Source organism: Streptopelia decaocto (assembly GCF_964273445.1).
Source record: "Streptopelia decaocto genome assembly, chromosome: 2".
Taxonomy (NCBI): Eukaryota; Metazoa; Chordata; class Aves; order Columbiformes; family Columbidae; genus Streptopelia; species Streptopelia decaocto.
In genome coordinates, this window is record NC_138655.1 from 35,311,293 (window position 1) to 35,336,215 (window position 24,923).

The 24,923-nt window shown below is 44.5% G+C and overlaps 1 protein-coding gene across 1 annotated transcript in view; it reads left to right on the forward strand.

Moving 5' to 3' along the window:
* Positions 1-7,087: 7,087 nt before the first annotated feature.
* Positions 7,088-24,923, forward strand: part of SLCO5A1 (solute carrier organic anion transporter family member 5A1) — a 78,406-nt gene continuing 60,570 nt past the window's right edge. The window contains exons 1-2 of the mRNA XM_082046954.1: positions 7,088-7,267; positions 8,039-9,418. Of these exons, the coding sequence (XP_081903080.1) occupies positions 8,470-9,418 (949 nt within the window). The 5' untranslated portion in view covers positions 7,088-7,267; positions 8,039-8,469. The remainder of the gene's footprint in view (positions 7,268-8,038; positions 9,419-24,923) is intronic.

A 24,923-nucleotide genomic window follows, 5' to 3' on the forward strand; every position in this document is an offset into this window, starting at 1 on the left:
AAAGGGGATGCTCCCCTCCCCAGTGCAGGGATCGAGGAAGCCATAGAATCATGGAATCGTCTTGGTTGGAAGAGACCCTCAAGGTCATCGAGTCCAACTGTTAACCTAACTCTGGCACTAAATCATGTCTCTAAGAGCCTCATCCATGCATCTTTGAAACACCTCCAGGGATGGTGACTCAACTGCTTCCCTGGACAGCCTGTTCCACTGCCTGACAACCCTTTCCATTAAGAATTTTTTCCTAATATCCAATCTAAACCTCCCCTGGTGCAACTTGAGGCCACTTCCTCTTGTCCTATCACTTGCTACTTGGAAGAAGAGACCAACACCCTCCATGCTACAACCTCCTCAGACCTGAGAGGTCCCTTGCCAACTCCAAAAGCTTCCTGCATCCTCCCTCTTCCCTCAGCCCCACTTGACAAGTTCCTTGTGCAGTCTGACATGTTGCAGGATTGGGAATTTGAGCCCCACCTCTTAGTTTGTCACAGCATTTATCAAGATGATTTCCAGAGGTTAATGGTATGTATAAAATAGAAACATGCTTTAGTTTTTTCTTTTTCATCCATTAAAAAAATATATACATATTCTTTGTAATCTTTATGTATAAAAACAACTGAGACTTTTTACATTTAAATTTATTTTTCAAAGCAAGAGTTTTTTTCTGAGAGATTCAATCCCATTTATAAAGATGCTTGTCTAGCTTTTTCAGACAAACACACTTAAACGTTGGGCTTTTGCTTGAGAAAGAAAATCTAAATTTGAACACAACTGTTACCTCCTTAGACTTGGCATCTTCTAAAATAAAACAATAAGCCCTTGTCACCATTTAATTGCAGGGCGACAAAAAACCGTGGCAGATGTTCTCTGTTAACGCCCTTCACCCCTGCCCCCAGCCCTCCCCACCAAGGAAAGGCAATAGGAAGAAAAAAGAGAGGGACTTGCAAGTTGGAAAAGGTTAAAAATGTTTTACAAATTCTACTAATAAAATAGAGAAAATAATACAAAATATACAAAACTAATCTTGAATTTCCCAGCAGTCAGCATTGCCTGGTGCCAGCTGCTCCGGCAGCTGCAGAGTAGGCACCCAGAAGTCCTGGGTTGGACTCTGGAGCAAATCAGAACTGGATTCAGGATTCATCGTAACCAGGCCTTGGCTCACAGGGATGACAGGCAGGGTCCTCTTCAGGTGCCGACCATAGTCAAAGAGAGTGAGACCCTTGTGATCTCCCACTTTTATGGGGTGTATGGTGTGGATGGGATGGAATACTTAGTTGGTCAGCTTTGGTCACCTGTTCTGTTCACCCCTCCTTACAAATATGCCCCTCTCACTTACGGGACTTGCACTTTTATCAGTGACCTTACATTCCATTGCTCCTGTCTGAAAAAACATGCGGCCAACTTCATAAAAGTGCAGTTACTTAGAAGAACTTAGCTGAAGGGAAAATTCACTAAAAGAGAAATTGGTCTTGTTTTTAACAAAACCAGGACAGCCCTATAGAACTATCACTATGACCAATATAAGTGGAATGGGCTTTATCCTGATGCAAGGCACTCAAAGGGGAGCCCATATTTATAGGCACAGATTCTGCCCTATGATGGACAAAGCATGTCAGAGCCTTCCCTGTGCTACTCTTTGCAGGTGACCTTATCACCTGCTCCTTCTGACTGGGCTGCTCAGACCAATACAATCCTCGTTCATCACCTCTCCATGCCTGATGATCAGAAGATGGATCCTGGACAGAAGGATGGCAAGAAGCTAGAAAAATGCTGTTAAAAGAGGTATGTATCCCAAGCCTTGGCTGACCCAAGAGCAAAAATTAAATAGCATTCCAGAGCTAGCATGAGTGTCACACTTCAGCAGCCAGTTTTCCCTTTATTCCTTCCCATGGCTGTAAGCAAACTGGAGTTTTGAAGGCATCAGGCTATCTGCAAGTCACAGGCTGGGGGCTGCTGCACTTGGAAGAACTGGACCAGAAGAGAGCAAGTGAGCAAGATGGGCATGCTGAGGGAGAGAAAGCAGTGAAGAACGTTTGACAGAGTTGTGCCATGAAGGATCTGAAAACGATTTCAGAGAAAGAAGAAAGTAAAACAGCTGGAAAGATGAGAAGGGCAGGGGTAGGAATGGCACAACTCCAGGCCAAGGAGGCAAGATCCTTTTGCTGGGAGTCTGGGAAGAACTGAAGGGGCTGATCAAGGAAATGCGCTGGCTGAGTTGTGGAACAACTGGTGAAGAGCAAGCTGGATGGTACTATATGGACAAGCAGAGGAGAAGACAGGGCACATGGTAGTGCCACTGTGGATGACAGAGAGGTGGATGGGAGGAAGGGGCTGAAAGACTTGCAAGGGAGACGAGGTTGAAGTGCAGGGGCAGCATCCCAGGAGGGCAGGGACTGCAGTGCCCAAGTGTGGAAGAGGAGCACACTGTGTAGAAATTTGCTGCATGAGTGACAGTGGGGGTGAGGCTGTCTGCTACCTCCTTTTTGTCTCACTGGCATCATGGTCTGCAGCATCAGCAGCCCTGGTACTGGCCTGTTAACTGGGAGATGCATCTTCCACCTCCTTGGGCTGGGGTGGGTGGAGGTGTGAGGAGGCCTTTCTGTGAAATGTTAAAACACATTCCTAAGTGAACTGAGTGGCTAAAAGAAGGCTCCTTCCAGGGGAGCAAGGAGCAGCACAGAAACATCTACTCCCAGGATCTCAGACGTGGCCAAATTCCACTGTTGAACTCACCTGAAGAAACACATGGTCACTGAAAAATGACAGAAAATGTTTCCTTCAGCCTTCTTCCTCTATTATAAATGCTGTTGGGAGGGTGGAGGAAGTGACATTCCTTTCTCCAGAAACCCACCAGCCAGGAGAAAGTCCTGTGTACGCAGCAGTTTGGAGCAGTTTGGAGCTCTAGAAAGCCCATTCAGAACTCTCTGAGGGAGTGAGAAGAGCTCAGAGTTGGACTACAATCTAATATGAAAGACGAAGTAAACAACTGACATTAAGGGCAAACCCAACCATCTGCACTGCACAAACCTACAGCAAATGTCACTGAAAGGGAGTTTAAAGGGAGATGGAGGGATTTCTCTGATTTTCCTCTCACATTCCTAACTGTCATGTATTTCACTGTATCAGAAATGGTAAGTGAGAATGATTTTTGCTGTGATCCATACATTGCCAACTTTGTATGTACCACAAGGGGGGAAGGAATAGTTAAAGAAAGACAAGAAATGGAAATATTTGTGGTGATGTCATTCTGGTACCCGTATGTGGCTCTGAGAATGCTAGGGGCGCCTGCCCACTTTGTCCTTCAAAATAAGTGTCCCTTGTTTGATACCTTCTGTTCTAGGTGTGTAGAGGCTTCTGTGTAGAAAGGTAAGTTCTTCTGTATGGTCTTTAGAGATGGCTTTAAATGCACAGAATTATGCCCATGTGATACTGTGCATGTAGATGCTTTTCTGGTTTGGTGGGAACACATTTTCTTGCTTCTGATCTGACGGCCAACTGAAACCATTGCTTCCACTGACCTGGCCCCACTGACGATCATGGGCTGCTCCCTGGATGGAAGGACATGACACAGGGCAGAGTATAATGTAGAAGACTGACCTCAGTGAGAAAAGGTAGCCCTTTCTTCTCTGAAATGTACAACTTTAATGCTGATAGCAGTCACCCATAGGTTTAACCATTATTTTTGAGACTATATTTCTCTTTTTTTTCCTTTCTACTATTGCTTTTCACTTCTCTAGCATTTATGGTTTCTTTATTTCATTCACAAGACTGTAGTTAGCTCTTCTCTGGAGACTGACAAATGTTAAGGTGGATTTATCTCAATAGTATCTGACTGTGGTTAAGCTCATTTCTTGTAGTAAATGAGCTCTTTAGTTTAGCATCTGGTGTTATAAGTGCTCTCTTTGACATCCCAAATAAAAATAATGAGCTGCTGTCTCCAAACAGTGAACTGCCCTTGGGAGTTCATTAGGACACTAGCTTGGTGAGGGTCCCTGAGGAGTGAAGTTACTTGTCCTTTCACTTTGTGCTTCCAAATGCTCACATTCCAGGAGGACCTGAAGCCCATTAGCCTCCTCATGCACATCCTGTTTTGCTTATTGCTTTATTAATATTGGGCTGGGAATGAAGAGCAAATGTTGCCCAAAAATGGTAGCAGTGTCAGGGAAAAAGGTGAAGGAAGACAAGCGTGTTGATTTATTGCATTTGTGGCATAGCGTTGACTGGAAAACCTGTCTGGAAATGTGAAATACTGAAGGAAAAGCAGAACCACCAACTCATGCCACCCTTCAGCTGAGTTCTTCCCTCTCTTTGTGGCCTGGAATAGACCAGGCTGAGGCACCTCATTGGGCATCAGCAGATCCCTGGAATAGCAAGGACATGTAAAGCCACAAATCTATTCACAACTAAAGTGTGACCTTGAGAAGATGGTGCCTTTGTAGCTCTGTTGCCTTCTCTTCTGAAACTGATAGAGCTGATGAGACCAAGCCAGCCCAAGTTAAGGTACTCCACTTCCCCTCTGCTGGTTTTTACCATCTCTCTGCCAAGGGGTCTTGTCCCTCAAAGAACAACAGCCAAACGCACTGTGTGAGCACTCACCACCACAGCAGAGGCAGCCCACATGGGAGAGAGGTCGTCAGCTGAAAACTTAGGTAGGCACTATTAAGATGAAGGGCCTGTCTCCCACTAGTCCTGACTTAATATCTTTCACTAACACGGATAAATCAAAAGGAGGATGACGGCCCATGTCACCTAGCAAAATGGGAATGATGTTATTTTGCAATTGTAGCCATAAACAGACCATTCTGCAACACCAATTGATTGATTTGTGCTTGAGGGATACTTTTTATTTCAAATTCACTACGGTGAAACTTTAAAAGCAGAAAGTTTGCATAATAAGTCTTACACATTTATATTTTATTGTGAACTTGTGTACCAACATTGCATATTCTGTAATCAGCCTAGCAAGTGAAGAGAGTAATATTGATTTCCCGTTCATCACTTGGCACTGGATGCTCATACCCACTATAGACTACAGATGTTGTCTTTGCTCAGCTAACTTGTTATTTAAGTATTTAAAGCCAAAAGTAAGCCAGGAAATCAGGCATTCTGGCAGCTGTAGGCAACTGGAGTAACTTCCTACAACAAACACCTTCACCTAGTCCAAAGGACAATTTTATCTCTTTACAGTTTTGCCAATGCACAAAGAATTGAAATTGTACTTATTTGCAAGCTGTACTGTTTGCAACTGCTGTGAAGGTTGTGAATCCTGCACCCTTATATTTTCCTATGGGATTGAGGGATGCTTTTGTGATATCTACTGTTATTCCATGATTTCATGAACGTTGTTAGTTTTATACAATAATGGCTAGGAATCCCGGTCATAGAACAAGATCCCAAAGCTGATTTATAAATACATGATACATGAAGCTTACGCACTACAGTTATTAGTTCATATATAATACTAGGTCAAATGCAATGGAGTTACTTAAGTTTAATGGGTCACTGCCTATCGGCTGAGTCAACATACGTTCTCAGGAATGTCTCAATGAGATGACTGAGCTGAATTAAGAGTTTGTCCTTGTTGAAATGGTCTATCATCTCTTCTTTTTTCCTCATGGACCTGCCCTCTTTCCTTCCCTTTTTTTGCAAGCTCTTGTGTTTCCATCCTTTGTGAGGTGATTCAGCTCATATAGCCAAGCAAAAAATGTTTGTTTCCTTTGGGTGGTTTTCCCGCCATTTCAGTGAGCTGCATCAGCTTACTGAGGGCTCAGCTGAGTGCCAGAGCCAGTGCGAAGGAAACTGTGGCCATGAGGGACTGGCAGCAGAACAGGAACAAAAAGAAGAGAGGAACTGCAGTAACAACAAGCTGTGGGATGATGATATAGAAGAAACCATGTTAGGGACATTGAGATGGTGAATCACTGAGATGAGTTTATCAAGGATCCTTGAAAACCTGTCTGAATCAAAGAGAATACTAAAACTACAGGCCCAGACAACCGCTGAACTTGAGGTTCCTTATCAACAGGAGAAATGTGGTGAAACCTTAGGAAACAAAAGTATTGTTTTGGCTGTGTTGAGTTTGAGCTGCCTGAGCATTAAGCAAGCACAAAGAAGTATCAAGCACAAGCCTGATAAAAATTGAAAATGGTATCCTATGAAACTACCTTATTGATTAAGATTATAAATAAGTAAACAAATGTGGTCAGTCCTAATTTTTTTTAAGCAGGGGAAACAAATCAAAGGTAAATCTATCCTACCCAGAAAAGCACTACCTTTTCAGAAATGTGTAGGATACTATACTTCTTTGGTGTATTCCTTGGCATTTTTTTAAATGGTAAAACTTAGAACAAAAAGGAATTACCTTATTGGTTCACCCTCTATCAAAACACAATAAATGTGGCAGGACTAAATTGGCAGGACTATCTAGACTTATTGTAGTACTAGGGCTTTAAAAACAGAGATTTCAGAGGAAAACAAACCAGTGTGATTCAAGACACTGCACAAACTGAGAAAAGGGGATTAAGAGGAAACTCACTGCTTTTCATAGGTTTTGTGCGTGTTTTGCCACGTCTGGAAGTGGCTCTGCCGGAGACAACAGCCTGGACAAATTGACCATCAGGTGGCCTGGCTTTCTATTTTCCTAAATAAATAAATAAATAAATGTCCTTTGTTCTTCCTTCTCACTTCTCAGCAGACACTGTAACTGAGGTCTCGCCTTCCGAATATTTCATTACCTCTTACGAAACGCGGTGCAACACCAGGGAGCACCGTGATTGCCGCCCGGGGCTGACAAATGTTTGGAGCGCTTCGCTGACTTTCTCAGCCACCGGCGCCAAGTTGCGGCGTTCGGCAACTCCAGATGAGAGAAAAGGCACCGACCAGCCCCTTGTCAAGCCTGACCCGCCGCCTGCCCCCGCCGGGCTCACCCTCCGGCAGGGGTTCCGTAAACTTTTGTGAAGTGATGTAACGTGCTTTAACGCGGGCTGCCGCTCTGCCCTGACGGTGCAGGTCGCGGAGACCCGGAAGACGCCCCCTGCTCAGCGGAGAGGGTAGGTCGGAGCGGACTTGAGTGCCGGGCTGTATCGCCCGCCCCGGCGGCGACCCGGCCCGCAGGCGGCGACGGGCGGCGGCGGGCGCGCCTGCGCTCCGCCGCGGCGCCCGGGGAGGCGGCCGAGGGGGACCTGGCGTTGGGTGACAGGCGGGGCGGGGGCACAGGGCTGGGCTGAGTCGCCGGCTTGGTTGTGGGCTCCCCCCTCTCGCCGCAGCCACGGTGAGTAGCCTCGTCTTTCTTCTCTGCAGCGGCCTGGAGCAGGGAGCCCGGTGCACCCCGCCGGCTCCCCCGCCCTGCCCGCTGCTCACCCGCTGGGGGTGGATGGAGGGCTGCCGCTGGGGTTCGGTTGGCCGGGATGCCACTACCTCCTCCCCGCCCGTCTGCCCCTTCGCATCGAGAAGAAGGCGGCGGGGAGACAAAAGCGGACAAAGGAGGCAAAAGGCGTGTTTCGCTGCCGGGGTAGGCAGGGCTGACCACCGTCCGTCCCTCGGCGGTCCCGCGTGTCCGCGGGCACGGGGGGCACCCGGGCGAGCTGGGGCAGCGAGGCCGGCCCCAGGGTGCCGCCGCTCGGGGTACGTGCCGCTACTGCCTCGGCATCGGCTTTGTTCCCCTCTACTCCGCCTGCTGCCGCTCCCCGGGCCGCCGAGTTGTAGCAGAGTATTTATTTCAGCGTGTTTATTTTTAGGCTGGAAAATACAAGGCTTGGCACGGTGACCTCTGCCTGTCGCATCCGGCGCCAAATAAAAGGGTCTCACTCTAGCCGAGGCCCACGGACGTGTGGTCCGCTCCTGCTCTTATGTAAATCTATGTGCTGTCCGCAAGGACACGTTCCCTGGGTCTCTCACGCGGCCCTCCCCGCCGTGGGGGCAGCGGGCACTCCCTAGAGCTCAACGTAGATCCTGGGGTCGGGCGGGGAGAGACCGGGGCGGCGGGGCGGGGGCCGCTGGAGCCGGCGCCGCTGACCTCCTGTGCTTGCTCTCCGCCCCGCAGATCGGCAGCACCCCCCTGGAGCTCTGTCAGCGGCGTCGGCGGCGCAGAGAGAGAAGGATGCGGGCGGCGGAGCGGCAGCAGCGGCGGCAGGCGGTGCTCCCCCGCGGCGCCCGGGCTGGCCGTGGGGCCCCGGCGGGCGGCTGCTGAGCGCGGCGCCGCGGGCATGCGGCGGCGGGGAGCAAGAGCCGCCGGCAGCGGGGACGCCCCGGCGGGCGGGCGTCCCCTTCAGCGACACTGAGGGAGGATGGAGCCACAAAGGACTTTGGCTGACACGTGCGGCGGGGCGGCCGGCGGCCGCGGCTAGGGCCACCCCTCTCCCCTCCCTCCTCCCCTCCCCGCTATGCTGCGCTCCCGCCGGGCCCCTCAGCGCGCTCGACGCACGGCGGCGATGGAGCCGGCCGGGCTCCTCTGAGGCCGCGGCCGGACCCAGCATGGCCTCGGCGGGGACCCCAGCGCAGCGGCGCCCCGGGGCGGAGCGGCCGGCTGCGGCGGCGGGGGGCCGGGCGGAGGCGCCGCGGTGCCGCAGCCTGCCGGCGCTCGGCGGGGCGGCGCCGGGCAGCCGCGGGGCCGCGCTCGGCTCCCCCCTGGCGGCCGGGGGGGGCGGCGGCGCTACGGCGAGCCCCGCCGCGGGACCGGCTGCCGAGGACGGGCGGAGCGGAGGCGCCGCCGGGGCTGCCCGGTCCCCCGCCGCCGGCAGCGGGAGCTTTCCCCGGAGGACGGAGGGCGGCCAGTCGGCGGCGCCCAGCCGAGGGGTGTCCCCGGGCACCCCGCTGCCGCTGCGGCCGCCAGCGCTGCTGCTGGCGGGCCCCCCGGGCAGAGCGTGCCTGCGGGCAGTGCTGGCGGACTCGCGCTTCTTCTTGGTGTGCATGTGCTTCCTGACCTTCATCCAGTCTCTCATGGTCTCCGGCTACCTGAGCAGCGTCATCACCACCATCGAGCGGAGATACAGCCTTAAGAGCTCGGAGTCGGGGCTGCTGGTCAGCTGCTTCGACATTGGGAGCCTGGTGGTGGTGGTCTTCATCAGCTACTTCGGGGGACGTGGACGGAGGCCGCTCTGGCTGGCTGTAGGGGGGTTTTTCATTGCCTTGGGGGCTGCACTCTTCTCCTTACCTCATTTCATCTCTCCGCCGTACCAGATCCAGGAATTGAACTCCTCCGTCAGTAATGAAGGCTTGTGCATGACTGGCAATGGCACCACCAAAGAGCAGTGGGACTCGCCGTCCTGTGTCAAGGACTCTAGTGGAAACGACCACTCTCTCTATGTAGCTTTATTCATTTGTGCCCAAATCCTTATTGGCATGGGCTCGACCCCCATCTATACTTTGGGACCAACATACCTAGATGACAATGTCAAGAAAGAAAACGCCTCGCTTTACCTAGGTAAGGCATCTAAGTACCAGGGTGCTTTCACTGAATGCCAAATCTGTTTGAGGGACCGGTTACAGGTACATGGGCCCTGTTCTTTCTGAACAACACCTGTGATAACCTTTCCTTCTGAAGTGAACTTTTGAAGTAAAATTGCCATGCTTTCCTGTTTTAAAATGTTTTTGCTCTTTCTTGTGGAGTGGTGAACAGCAGTAACAGGTGAAGCTAAGGCAGTGTGTGTACAAGTGGCTACTCTCACATCCTCCCACCCAGGCAATGGGACAGCAGAGGTCAGCTTCTCTAATACTTTTCAGCACTTGGCTTTAGCTGGTGACTTTTTCAGAAAGCAATGTTAAAGTTTGCCATGCCTCTTCAAGTTTCTTTTTGCTAATACAGAAGCTATATATTTCTAAGTTTTGTTCAGCATCCCATTAGCCTGAAGTCTCTGTCTATGATGTTAATGTTTTATGAGTACTTTGAGACATTTTTGCATGCTTCATTTTACTTTTCCAGTATTCATTTGTCTTTAACTAGCAATGAATTCTGACTGGTGTCAGTAAATCATCTGGCAACTCAGAATGGGTTAAAAAAACATTGATAAAACAGCAAGTTAAAACCTTCAGAGTTAAGAGCTCAGTTAAGGGACACAACAAAACGAGAGTCTGATCTGGCATTTGGCTTTTGGCAGGTACAGACTGGTCCTCCTGATAGTCATTCTTATGACAGGAGAAAGGAGTTTCTCAGATGACTGGGTACTAAACTTTTCAGGAGTTTCAACATGATAGTGAACACCATACCGTAATGTGTAAGAAGACTGACTGTTCTCTGAATTTGCATTAGTACCTTACATGATTCTATAAGAAATAAACCTCACATACTCCTTCAAATTCTTTTCAAATGAGAGGCACTTACGGGGCTGAGAGTGATGCCATGGGGTTTTGGATGCTCAGCATTACCATTTGCAGTTCAATTTACTTTGGCTTTATGATAACCATAGAGGTAACCATTCTGTGTAAAACATGCATGAAAGGAATACACGTAGGGTGTGTGTGTAATTACTTTATTAAGAAAAAGTACTCATCCGGATCAGTATTTTTATTCCCATTTATTCCCATTCAGCGATTTGGCTGTCCCCTGAACTTTTTAAAGGCATGCACAGTGTATGTGCAGTGTCTTGAGAAAGCCTGAGGCACTGTTGGTTTTCGGAAGGAGGGAGAGGTATTATATACATTTTTTCCTATTGTTTTCACAGCACTGCTAATCTGCCTGATTAAATATTTGAGAAAGCATTTTCCTTCTTTTCCTCCCCTCTGAGAAAGGTTAATTGGTATGGAAATTTAGTTTAATGGGGAAACAACTTTATTTGTAGCATGAAAAATCCAAGCTTCTTGTTGTCTGAGCTTAGTAAGTGTATTTAGGAGTGACAGAAGGGAGGTGAAACTTTTGCTAACATGATTTCATACAGTCCTCAAAAACAAGGAATAAAAGGAGATGGAAATGCCTGAGGTGAGGGTGAAGAATGAAGGGTAAAGAAGATGAGCAGTGCAAGAGGAGAAATAAAGTCTTCACCAAAGGGGGAAGCAAGGTCAGTGATCAGAAATCCTGACTGTGCAGGAGAAATTATGCCTGCCACTGAAATGCTTCTAGCACGGGAAATTGTAATAAAATGACTCAGGTAACTTTTAATTGCATCAAAGATTAGCCTTGAAATTAACAAAGGTAAAAGACACCAGCAGCTGTTGGAACACTGTATGTGACCCTGTCACCAGGCACTGAAGGCGCCTTTGATCTATACTGGGAATATCCTTGTAGAGTTGAAGTTCATATGTAGTGATTAAGAAGAGTAAAGATGAGGTACCCAGCTACAGTGTACATAAAATATTTATACCTGAAGTCTGATTCTATAGGCAGAAGAATTAAAATGAACACAAAGCATGTTTAAACATCGAATAAAATGTATCATCACCTCCTTTCAGTCTTTAAGTTACTCAGCGCTAGAAGCAATATTGCTTACCATTGGAAATCTTGGTATTACCTTTTTTAAATAGTGTGAAGTCCTGAGGAAACTTTTACCTTGTTCAGATTTGAATATTTACCTTGCATTAGACTTAGGCTGATGAGTTTTTAACAGGCAGGAGTAAAATCTGAGTTCTGTGGAAAAAAAAAAAGAAAAAGAACATTGTTTGGCACATTGATGTGAGAAAACATGTTTTTTTAGAGCTTCCCAGTGTTTTGGAATGCTTCATGTCCTCGGGGAGAAGGATTTGTGGGCAGCAGGCAGCCCAGCTGGGCACAGGGATGGGGTAGAGCTGGCCAGGGCATGGCTCTGCAGGCCAGCCACCCTACATCTTGTACTAGACAATGCCAGTTTCTCAAGGTAATAAGATTTTATTCCTGGGGCAAGCTATGTAAACGATGTCAAAATGGAAAATGTATGTATGCATGTAGGCTTGAGCTAACAAAAAATCTTGGAGTGGGCCATGGGAGTTGAAGTTTTGAAAAGAGAAGAAAGCCCAGTGAAACAGATCCCAGTCACACAGATATGTGTGTCTGAGACAGGAGAGTTAATTTAAAAGGTGCGCTCTAACACACAGGTAAAGGTCACTAACATGTTTGTTTGTTATCCTGCTAGTATTGGGTTCTCTTTTTTTTTTTTTTCCGAAGAAAGGTAACATATAAAAAGATGTGTTTAGATGAGAAACATTTGTTTACAAGCATGCACATGATGAAAGTTTCACTGAGCTGCAGAACTGAGGAGCTTTTCAGCCCTGCGAGTGTGCCCACTAATCGTAGGTCAGTAAAGCCCCCTGAATATCACTAATCCTGATTCTGCAAAAACTCACCTTATGTGGCTGTGGAAGCTATTTTATTTATTTTCCAAGTTAATCCAGCTCAGGGCTTCAGTGGCAAGAGCATATCCTCTTAAGAGTAGGCATGCGAGCTCAATGTGGACAGCTGTTTTAACATTCCTGACTGGAAGTCCTGCTCTCAAAAAACATATTTGATGCTGATACATGGTCTCTTGGCTGCCTACACTTAAGTCCATCTGTCAGGGTGGCACGGCGCCAGATTACAAGGTGGTATGTCATTTTTAGTAAGACAAAGGTGCCAAGCAGAAATGTGTGTTTGGGTTGCCTGCATAGCAATGTGCGAGCTCACTCTTCTGTGGGATGTTTCTTCCTTGTGAAGGCAGCACCACCTCCACGTCCTCCTGCCCTTTAACCTGGCGGTGCTTTGATATCCTGATGCTAACTTTGAGAAAATGTATGACATCAGGCTTGGAGACAAGTTGTGATTGTAACAGGTGCCCAGGAAATAAAAGAACCATCTCCCTTAATCACAGATAATCCAAAATGAAAGTTACACACTTTTCTGTAAAAAATGGGTGATCACTAAGTTGTCTTTGTCCTCTCTTAAAGTCTCTCCCTTCTGTGCTCAGCTGTGTGGTAGCATATCTGTCATCAGCTGCCCGATGTATGCAGTTTCTCCTTTTAATTAATTAATTTAATTAATTACAATTTAAATGGGGGTCAAATTGGACTTTGTGAATATTGCTTTGCAGTCTTGGTGATGTTTCTGCTACTTCTTAAATTCTAGCAGTTAAAACACAGCATGTTTTTTTCGAAAATCTGTGGGGTTTTTGTAGGGATTCAATAGTTTGTCTTGAATGGTGATTAAAAGTGATTCCTTAAAATTAACTGTGGCACTTGGAAAGGGAAGTTTTATTAATGGCATTACAGTGCCTGAATAATTTTAAAATATTTTGCTTCTTTTGCAAGTGAGTATTGTAATAAAAACACTATTTACTTTGAAAATTCATGCATAGAAAGGCAACATTAAGTTTTGCAGAAATATTGCATTAATGAAAATGTTTTGGCATTCAGGAATGGCTTTCACCAGTACCCCCAAAAATGACTAGTGGATGAATTTAGTCATTGTGCTAAAGATGTTTTATTTCAGTTTCTAGAGTGATATAGGCTGGCTAAGATATGATATAAGAAAAAGGTCTAAGTCAGTTTAATTTCCTGCAGACTCTGTAGTTTTGGGAACAAACCATAATTACAAAATGCAAAGATAAAGGTTTGATAAGAGCTGAAAAATTGGATAAACCTGTGTAAATGGGGTTGGTACAGATAGTGGCTTGACAGCCAGGGAAGTAAAATCCTTTCCTAACCTGGAAAAAGAATAAATATTTAGACTAGTTTCAAAAACATTTTGGACTCTGGCTTTGTTTTCGTGAGGATGATTTGTGGGTTGCTGTTTCCAGCATTAGGTAAGCCATTTCCCTGTGATTATATTCTGCTTGGAAATCACCTTCTTACTAATGTTTTACAGCTGGATGCTCTGTGTACCCCTCACATCTTTTACAGACTTTCCCAAAGCATGCATATATGTATATATGTCAATTGTATTTATTCTGTTTCTAGTTAAATGCACCTCTATATCCATGTCCCACTTGGAAGGAGAGGGCGGGAGGAGGAGCTTCACATGCTTCATCAGAAACCCACCACCTTTGCCCGCTGGGTCGCGGGGCAGGGTCCAGCTGCCGAACGAGCCAGGCCTCCAAACCCAGCATTGTCTGGTTGTTGGCAGGGGAAGCACTGGATTTTTGTGCCGCTTTGATTGATTCATTTTGGTCTGACCACTTCTGGGGCTACAGATGCTGCTGGACGACAGGAGCTGGAGCTCCAAGGGCATTGGGTCCTCTGTATGGATGCTGCAAAATTACTGAGATTTTTCCAAGGCCGGAACAATTTTTTAGCTGAACAGGAGGGACCATCTTGAAGTAGGGAAACAGCTGACCAGCATTTCATTTTATTGTCGTCAGTTCCGCCTATGACCGCTTGTCATTTACATTGAATATGCTTCCTGCTACCTGATATCCAGAAAGGCTAGTTTCCTGCAGGGTTTTCTCAGTGATGATCCCTATAGTTGGTAAACCCTACAGACTTAGTACATTTATTTTTAAAACATGCCTGTGAGGAGGCAGGATTTTAGGAATCAAAAATTGAAGCAAAAGGGCATTGAAGCTGAAATTGGCAAAAACGTTCACCAGCATTTCTTATTTCTGGCTGTATTTCCCTTGTAAAAGAGCAGCGTGCTGAACTTATGCCTCAAATACAGGCGTTTAGTTTATCTGAGTGAAAGCCACATCTTTGTTTATCCATAGGCTATACACTAAGACTTGGCTCATCAGCAGTCTTTTGTACAAACACGTGCTTGCTTTGTTTGCACACTCAGCTGGGCAGAGCTAGCTGCAGGCTGCCAGCACTCTGCGCTCAGCTGGGTGAAGAGAGCATTTTGGGGTGCAGGTGAAATGGCTGCGGGTCTGCTTTTGTATGTGGATTGTGCTGGTTTTCCACACAGGTCATTTTGCAGACAGAGGGTCCAGAATTGTGCTTCTCTGCCATTTCTGTAACATCTTTTTTATTAAAATGCTGATCAGGCAGCAGGTATGGTTCCTAGTTTAAAGCAGCACTACGCATTTTTATTGCCCTTTACGATAACTGAGGAAATAGAAAGATAAATTTTACTTTTTTTCTCCACTTTAGTCTCCTGCTCCATAGGTGGACTGTACTGATTTTTTTTTTTTTTTTCATACTGTAATCCTAGATATCATTTTCTTAGGCATTTAGAGAAGGTGGGTTCTGTGTCCGTGTAAGCGGTGTGTGCACAATGAATTCAATGAAAGGTAGGGACAGCCTTTGGGATTTAATGTCATGAGTGATATTCCTTCACTTGCCCTGCCAGTGCTTTGTCCCTAAGGGATGCTTTCTGGATCTCTCCCATTGTGTCCTTGCCATGAGCTATGCCATCATCCACAAGTAGCTGTATTGACCAAGTGTCGCTTGAAGTGACTGGCAAAATGTGCTTTGCCCTTCTTGGGAGCATGAAGAGGCTTATGTACATACTTCCCTGATTGTCTCTTTCTTTTTATATTAAAGGAGAAAAATTGGGTGGGATCCAGGAGTTTGAAACTCACTGAAGTCCCAGGCCCAGTTGTTTTCCTTGCTTAGCATTTGTTGAAATGCTGAGCATTTTGTTTCTCAGGCTGAAAGTGTCCTTACACCTGCTCCAGCTTGGGAATGGTGTTTTCTTGGGTAGCAGTTACTTTATTCTCTGACGAGCTCTGCTGCAGGGCTGGTTTGAGCAGACAAGCATCTGAACCTGCTGCAGTCCCTGAAGAAACTTGGAAACTTAGACTTGAAAGTGGCCTTTAAGTAATAGCTTGTTTGTACCTTTTCCCAGGAACTGAAGGCTTGGGATCTAGTGTCTGATTACCCTGGGGCTGGAAACTTTAGCTGTCTGCTGGCTACATTGACTGTTTTGTAAAGAGTCACCCTAACTACTGTTGCAAGTGGATTAGAGATGCTTTGTGTTTCCTGCGTTTTCCCTTAACTCTCATTCAGCGGTGAAAGTGCTTTTGCAGTCAAAGGAGAGGAGACTGGATTTCTCTCTACCATTGTTCAAAGATACAGGTTTCTGTCTCAGCTGTGCAGGAAACACTGGCAATTCTGTAAACGAGGCTTGACCTGCTGTTTCCTCCAGAAGGCCAGCATCTAAAAGTTCTGATTTTTAAAGTAGTTGAATGGATTTCATCCATGGATTTTAAAAGAGCAAAAAAGTAACTCAATCATATTAGGCTCTTCAGTCTCACGCTCTCTTTTAAATCCTATTTTAAGTGTTCTTCATTCTGATAGCACCTTTAAAATCTTTATTACTTGGGAAGCATTAACTCAGATTTTCTTTTTTTGTTGATTTTACATGCCTTTCCTATTTCTTTTGAAAACAGTTGAAAAGTTAGCAAGCAAAAATGGCACATACTTTAACTGATCCCCTCTGGCAGTTGTTGCCTCTGTTGACTGTAGGGGTCAAATTAAGTGGTAACTCTGTCTCACGCTGCTGATGGATCAGACGGTGCCACATGGACTCTGAGGGCAGTGTAAGCCCATCACTTGCCTTCCTGTGAATTGTCACCAGAGCTTCAGCTCCCAGTCCAAGGGTGCCTCTGCAACTCCCCTCAGCAGCTACCGGGGATGCTGGGAGTCACTAGGGTTGTGAGCTGAAGGTGCTGAAGCAGCACAGATGGAAGAGGAAAATTTTTACTCAGGAAACCTCAAGGAGTGAGGGCTTTGCACAAGAAGGAGACAGCTAGCATGGAAGGTGTTGGTCTCTTCTCCCACGTAACAAGCGATAGGACGAAGGGAAATGGCCTCAACTTTCACCGAGGGAGGTTCAGATTGGATATTCAGAAAACCTTCTTCACTGGAAGGGTTTTCCAGCATTGGAACAGGCTGCCCAGGGAAGTGGTTGAGTTATCATCCCTGAAGGTGTTTAAAAGACATGTAAATGAGGTTCTTAGGGACATGGTTTAGAGGTGGACTTGGCAATATTAGGTTAACGGTTGGACGTGATCTTAAAGGTCTTTTCCAACGAAAATGATTCTGTGATTCTAACTCTGTTGGCCTTCTGAGTCCTGGTGTCCATGCATTCAAGCAGTATGGCTGGATTGGACTATCTGGGCACATGGGCTAGAGCAAGCAAAGTCTATGACAGGAGATGACTCTGCGGTTGCATGCAAGATAATTTCACTTGAGTCAGCCAGATCTGTCCCCAAACTCCTTCCAAGAACCCTGAAAAAAATAGGGCATTCCCCCTGATCGAAAGAATATGTCAGAGTCTGGCAGCATGGAGAAGTATGGGCTGTGTCCTGAACAGTTGGGAGTTCAGGCATCTGTTGTGCTGTCACAAGGCCAGGAATTTAGACATGCTGCATGGCGCTAACAGGAGAGCTACTGAACCCAGGTCTTTCCTCTTCCCTTTCCTCCATCCTTCTCTTCTGCCATGGTGAATTTGTTCTTACCTGAGAAATCAGGAAATGTGAACACAGAAACTCAAGTGCTGTTTTATGCTGCCGTTAGACCCTATAGTCTACTCCGAAAGCACTAATTCTTCTGTAGGTAAACAGCTTACTTGCCAGCAAAGACAAATTACACCAGTGAAAAACATCGCGCTCTGGTATGAATTACATTTTATGGTGAGTTTGGAGGAGATGCAGTCAGAAAAAAACATGTATATTTTTGCTTGTAATTTGAGCAAGTGGTAACAAAAATTCTTCAAAGAAAATAAATGTGAACTGTATCATGCGAAGTACTTACAAACAATAGTACGTGTTCACTAATTGTATGCTCCTATGCTGTTCCTCTTTGATTATCTATTCCATTTTCAGTACAGTTTTTTTTCAGCAGCCTACTTTCTTTTCATTAGTTTCCTGGGATATTTTTTGGTTGCTCGCATTTTTTTCCTTGCAGATATTCATGTTAACAGTTTGTTTGCCTTGCATCATGCACAGTAGGACATCAGTCTGATAGTTACCCTCTGCAACTTTTATCATTGTTGCTTACAGGATTGGAATGAAAGTCTCCAGATTTTCTTAAAGTTCAGTGCTGCTCTGAAACCAGCTACCAGCTCTTCAGTTGTTTGAATTTCGTAAGCTTTTGTAAATTAGCAACTACTTTACATATTTATCTGCCTGTTTTCAGTCAGCTTCTTCTAAGTGATATGAAGTAACTCCTGAATGGATTCTCCTGTGGTTGTATCCTTTCATTTCTAGATTAATTAAGCTGTCCTCTAGAGTCAGAATATTTCAGATAGTCTGTGTATTAGCTGAGTGTATCTTCCGATAGATGCTTTGCTAGCCAGGGCATGGTATTTGCTATTATGTCCTCAAGTTGTAGTTTAGCCCCAGTGCTTGTCACAGATTTGTTCACAGTGCTTTACTTCAGGTGTCATGTAGGCACTCAAAGGTGGTGGCCAGTGGGCTCCTGAAGTCATGAGCTCCTAATAACACCTTATTTCTCACTTCTCCCTTTTTTTCAATCACTAGTTAGATTAAAATCAAAATATAGACCTCCCCAGAAATCATTTTAAGAAATGCGTTTTTGTAGATAAAACAAAGTAGATAGTGAAATAGTTGTGAGCCTGCTGTGCTGGCTGCTAACCTGTAATTACTCAAAATCTGTGAAGCATACCTCATTTGCATATAAAAACATCTGAAGGAAATACTCTGTAAGATATTATCTGATGTTGCTGTGTATTAACCCTTTCCTGTTCTTAAAGAGAATTGCTGTATTCAGCTGAGCTGTTGACTCAGTAGATTTTGCTAGGCATGAAAAAACCAAACCCACTACCTTTTCCACCAAAGGTCCCAAAGGAACGGGCCCGTAGGCTCACAGTTCAAAACCCCATGAAATTCAAGAGCAAAAGCCCCTGAGGATGCTGGTTAGGTGGTATTTTTCAGCTGAAGAAGAACCAGAAAAGCTGAAGAAGGGGAGGTTTAGTGCCAGCAGCATGGAACTGGCAGTGCCTCTTCAGTGTGGTTGGAGGTGGTGAGGGCAGACCCAGAAGGGGCTCTGGGCCAGGGAGCTCCTTCTGGGGCCAATTCCAGATGGAGCCCATGGGAAGGGCTGAGGGTGCTGCTCTAAGCGCTGTGGAGTCCAGGAAAGCCCCTGGCAAGGCTGTGGAGTTTGGGAGATGGAGAGAACAGAGGAACTTTGCTTCTGCCCGTGCTTTTCTTCCCACCAGCTCAGCATTTCCCGCTTTTTCCCCAACATTGTTCATTGATCCCCTCCATTTCAGTAGCTGGAGTTTAATAATTACTAATAAAATAGTTTGCCACTTTGTCATTTTTAATCTGAATTTACTTTTCCATTTGTTACTTCATCCCAGTGGGTGAAGAAGAGGTTTAATAGAGAGTGTAACCTTCTGGAGTGCAAATAGCTTCAGTAATAACCCTCCCATTTCAAAAGGTAAAAAATTTGCAGAAGACCACTACATAATCATAGAGTCTGTAGTTTCTCTGAACAGTGATGGGCAGTTCATATCAACTTGATTTAATGCAGCTGTCTAGTGACAGAAATAGTGAGGGGATCCCTAGGAAAATTTTATGGTCATGGGGGAATAAGGATAACACATGAGCTTTAGAGTCTGCAGTATGGTAGTACTGATGCACACAAACTCAGGAATTTATTGGGTGAGTTATATAATTGGCCTAAAAGAGAAATTTCAGAAAACTATGTTTCTTCTGCTAATAGAATGACTGAGGGCAGGAAATGGGATTTTGGGGTTGTTTGTTTGTTACCATACCTGAAGGTCTCGTTATACAAAGAGAGTAAAAAGGCTGTAACTCAGCACTCCATCAGTGTAATGTAATGCCATGTAATTTCAAAGGCAGAGCTAAGGACTGGATTGATGCTTCAAGGAAGAGCTATATTCTAAATTATAGTTCCTAAGTAGCAATTTGTACTCTCTTGGTATGTGGAAGCTCTGTATATTCATTGACCTCAGTGGCTGAATATATTAATGGGACAGTGATCGTAATGGCAAAAATATACCTGTCAGGTGTGAATTTCTTTGGCTGCAGAAGCAAAGTAGGCTTTACTTGATTTTTTTTTTTTTTTTTCACTTCTATGGCTTCTTCAAAAGCTCTGGGACGTGCAAGATGAGCACTTCTAAAAGACTACTCTCTGCATTTAGGAGTACCTCTGTGCCTGAGCATATGCAGAAGTGTAAAAAAAAGACCTTTCTTCGTTAATTTTGCTCATAGTCTTACTTGATATTTGTGAGCAATTGATTTTTTTTTTTTATTAGGACATTGTGCTTATTGAGTTTAAGGGTTATGAGTGTCTAAGGTTGGAGCTCCATCTCATAACCCATAAACTCAATAAGCTCCAGCTTTGGACACTCAGAAGCAAGTAGGACACAGACAACAAGTATGGAGGCATTTCGCCTTGAAAGGCAAAATAAAAAGAGTGGGTAAGGCTACTGCACCCATGCATTTCTGATAACTAAAAGATCAGCCTTCTGTGAGAAATGAGGTAAAACTGATTGACTAGTATTTGCCAGGTCAGCTAATGGGAAAGGGGTTGAAAAAAGCTTTTAAATCTGGTGGGTCAGAAGCCTTGGGTACATATGTGCCCTCTCAGCCTACAGTAAGTTATTTAATTTACCAGAGAAAAATAGAGGAATATATGAACTAATATACTTTTAAGAGTTCCTACACTGATGTCATTAGAGCAGTTATTTCTCTTTTGAGTAAGTAGTAGTATTTTAAGTATTTGAATAAGGTAAAAATGAGGTGTTTATGATCAGATAGATCTGTAATTAACTTCCCTTCATCCTTATTCCCCTCTTCATCCTGACTGCATCTCCACAGTCCAAATTTAAATCCTACAAAAAGAAGAGCTTACCATGGGTCTGATACAGTGTAATGCTTTCAAGAAACCGCCATGTTCTAATTCACAGAGTTATACTGTATATTTATGCATATCTCAAGTATTACAAAGACTGAAGAAAGGATCTATCATATGCCACAGTTTCACGGTATGTGAGAAAGGACACCTCATTTTTTGAGCAAGTTGGCATACTGAAGTCTTACGTGAACTGTTGGGGGAAGGTTGACCACTTCCCTGTAGGAGAAGTTGTAAATGGTACAGACAGTGAGAGGACTGCTGAATGGTCGTGGTAGAAAAGTTTGATAGCCATCAGGTTTATTTTAGCAGATAGGTATCCTACACTATGAGCCAGCTGCATTTTGTTTGAATTGTGCCTGACAGGAAAAAACTGTTGTAGTGTATTAGAACTGTAGTGAATTTCCCTTGTCTAGTTTAATAAGGTGCTCGGATTGTTTTTTTTTTTTTTGTGATCTAAACATTAAGGTTTGTCCAGACTACAACTGCTGGGCTAAGCAACTCTTCTACTGCTGGATTAATGCCAGTTTGTGTGGCCTGTCTGGAGATATTAGAAGAATTAGTAGCATAGCATTAGAAGACATGGTAGCATAACCCTTGTGACTGTGTCAGAGAGTCCCTGGATGCTCTTAGGATTGCTGTCTGCTGCTTTTCTTCTGAATTAGGATATGCAGTGTGAGGGAACAGTGTGGTTATTTTAGTATGCAGAAGACTGGAAAATAATACAACGATTCTGCCCTTAGTTTAGGCTGTATTGCATTCCTGTTGAATTAAAAGCAAAAGGCTTGTTGACTCTTTTGCTTTTCCCTGTGTTTTTTTGTATAACAAAATGATGTGGAGCTCAGGGAACTGACAGCTGGTGGTTTTCTGATGTGGGAGATTTGACTTGGAGAATATATGTGTGGGTGTGATGATACAGGGCAGCCTCTTTGCACAACCTCTTGGTGATGTGCTGTATACTCTTGTTATACATAGTGCCAAAATAGACAGTAATCCTCTTACAAGGGATTGTGAAGCAAGTAATAATAGAGCACAAGTCAGTGTCAGCAGTTCAGACTGTTTTTTTGCTAAACATATTTGTCATTTGTATCTCCTAGATTCTTTAGTATTTCTTAATCTTTACATTAACTAAGTCCTTCTCTTCAGCTGGAAATGTTAATGTTTCACAGTTATAATGTCAGCTGCAATCAAGACCTTTCTATTCATCTTTCTAATTGATGCACTTGCTCTAAAAAGGCCACTGAGATTTTGAGTTTTATATTTCAGCTCATTTCCTAACATGAAAAATTCAGATGAAGAAAAACTGTAAGATCACTTAGCCTGCATAAAATGTTTCAACTGTCTTATGAGGCACCCCGGAAAGATCTGAAGCAATCAGAGTTACTATCTGCAGGCTGTTCAAGCCATTATAAAACATGAAGTTGGCTGCTGTGCAGCAGGGCAGGCACGTTAAGCGTGTGCTGGAGGAGAGAAGCAATTAGCTCTACAGCAAGCGCAGTCAGAGAAAGGAAGGTCTGGAGGCATTTAATTAATACTAATGCTTTTGTGCAAATGGAGGCCAGAGTCATGATAGGTTACTGCTGCCTTGGTCTTGTGGTTCTCAAGTCTGGCATCGAATGAACATTTGATTCAGAGAAACTTTCCAGAAAAGTTAATAAATCACAACTAGCTATAGGCACATTCATATTCCCCCAAAGACAGAGGTACACCTGGTATTGAATGTGAGTGGGATCCAATCTGTAAAGCTTTTTTATTTTTAGTCAGATAACAAATCCTCTTGGGATTTTTGTACCAAATTTATTTAAGTAATCTGAAATAATGAGAATACATGTGGTGTATGAAACATTTCTCCTGTTACGTAACCAGTTATGGAAAAATAAAACAGGGTTTCTTCTCCACTGTGAAAACAGTTTGGGCACGGGTATCACTTTTATTCATGTGAGTTTGATGAGAAAAGTACTTTTGATGCAAAAATGTTTAGCCATCAGTGTATACCTATTTGCATAGCTTAACATTTTGACATACATTTTTGCTCCTTAATTCTTAATTCTTATTCTTTTAAATTTCCATTGATTCTTGGGTGGAAAATACAAGTAATGTCCTATTTGGTTTGAAGACTGCTCTCTAAGTAACACTTCTTGTTCCTGTTTTCATCCGGCGTGTCATTCTACACATATTTAGACTCCAGTGGGCTGGAGAGTACATTTTTTTCCATTTGCTCCCACTGAGAATACCAGCTCTGTGGCTTCAGGCTTACCTGTTTTAACATTTTATAAATGTTTCCCTGGTGTGTTTCAGCAGTGCACATTGATAAAAGGATGATCTCTGTGATGATTTACTCTTTGTGCAGGAGCACCAATATAATCCAGTTTGAGTGGTAATCACAATTTAGATAACTGTAAGGAGACAGACTTTTCAGTTTTGGTTAGAGATTGCCTGTATTTTGTTAACCCTATGTCACCTCTTCTACCAGTGGTTATCTGTACAAACAGATCTATTGTTCCATTTTGGGAGTAATCTTCTGTATCACATTGAATTTAAGATATTGTTGTATTGCACTGATTGCCTGTTACTACATATATTCAGATTTTGCAGGTACTGTGTGATTAAAGTATTCTTATTGCATGGTCCAAGAATGGTCCAAGAGTTACATATCAAGGTAATCAGTCTATACTTTCTCCAAGGAATAAATCAAAAGTACTGGATTAGAGTCTTCACATTTAATGATTACTTATGTCACAAGAAAAAAGCTGAACAAAAATGTTTGGATTTTCCCATTTTGATGGATTTTTAAGTGTATAGCACTTCATTTTCTTAGTCATCTGGGACTCTCCAGCTGAATGTTTTTAGTACTGTGGTAATAGCTTACAGGTCTGGTAAATGTACACGAACACACTGAATTCTGAATTACAGGCTTCTGGATACTCTTAATAACATCAATATGCTGTTATATAATGCCAAAAAAAGGGTTAGTGTTAACCTGAATTGGAACTGGAGACTGTTTTCCGCCATGGCTCTCCGTTAGCTTTTGTCAGCCAGCAGATAGTTGTGTTTTCATGTCAGCATGGCCTGTCTCCTGGAGGGAGGTCTTCCAATACAGCCTTCTTTTGTCCTGTGCAGGGACAGGAGTTGGACTTGATGATCCTAGTGGGTCCATTCCAACTCAGGACATTCTAGATTCTGTGATTTCCCTTCATTGTGTGTGAGTGCTGCTGCCGCCTCCCCGGCACTGGGTTCAAGGATTTTGTGACTACAATGTGGATCAGAACCTCTTGGCTGCTCTGACAGAAAACTCCCTCACCACCACTGGCAGGGCCAGGTTCATCCCACATCAGTTTCCTCCTGTAGCTTGCCTGCGGCTGCTGGCCCTTGTGGGAAGGCGGGGGACAGCGGGGGCAGCCAGGGAGTTGGTGGGGTGCTTTGGGGAGCACCCAGGGCAGCATCCTGCAGACACATTCCCCAGCACGGCGGCTGAACCACAGGCTGCCTGTGGTGGTTTCTCTGTCAGCCTAAAGAGAAGCAGCTGTAGCAAACAATCTGAATTTCTAACAACCGCCTGAAACTTTCACTCATTTGGTCATAGGCTTTCCTGAAGTGAGGGGTGTTTAATTGAGTAGCTCATGTATTTTTTAGGATTTTTGAAGAGAGGGTTTTTCTTTATTGTCGTATTTGAAATTATGTCTTCCTCATTGCACATCTTGCAGTGAAATGTTTTCTCTGCAGATTTTTCCCCTCTACTATTGTGAATGTTTGAAGCTCCCACTCCATAACAGTACATTATCCACTGATATGCTTCTTACACACTTACAAATACCAATTTGCAAGGTAATGTTCTAATTAATAGTAATGCATTATTCATTAATGTGGTGCTTGTGTAGAATAGCGGCTAAATATAAAACCTGTTTGGTTTTATGTGATATTGGATATTGAAAATAAATGATAAAATGATAAATGAAAAAAAGATTATAAGAACTTGATCGCCCCCCATAATAGGCATATTCCCTTTCCTCTGCAGTAGGAGTTTTTTTCATAGAATACTTTGGGTTAGAGGGACCTTCAAAGCTCATCCAGACCAACCCCCCTGCAATGAGCAGGGGCATCTTCAACTAGGTCAGGTTGCTCAGAGCCCTGTCCAGCCTGGCCTTGAATATTTCCAGGGATGGGGCATCTACCACCCCTCTTGGCAACCTGTTCTCACGTTTCACCACTCTCATGGTAAAAAATTTCTTCCTTATATCTGGTCTAACTCTCTCCTCCTTATAGTTCTCCTT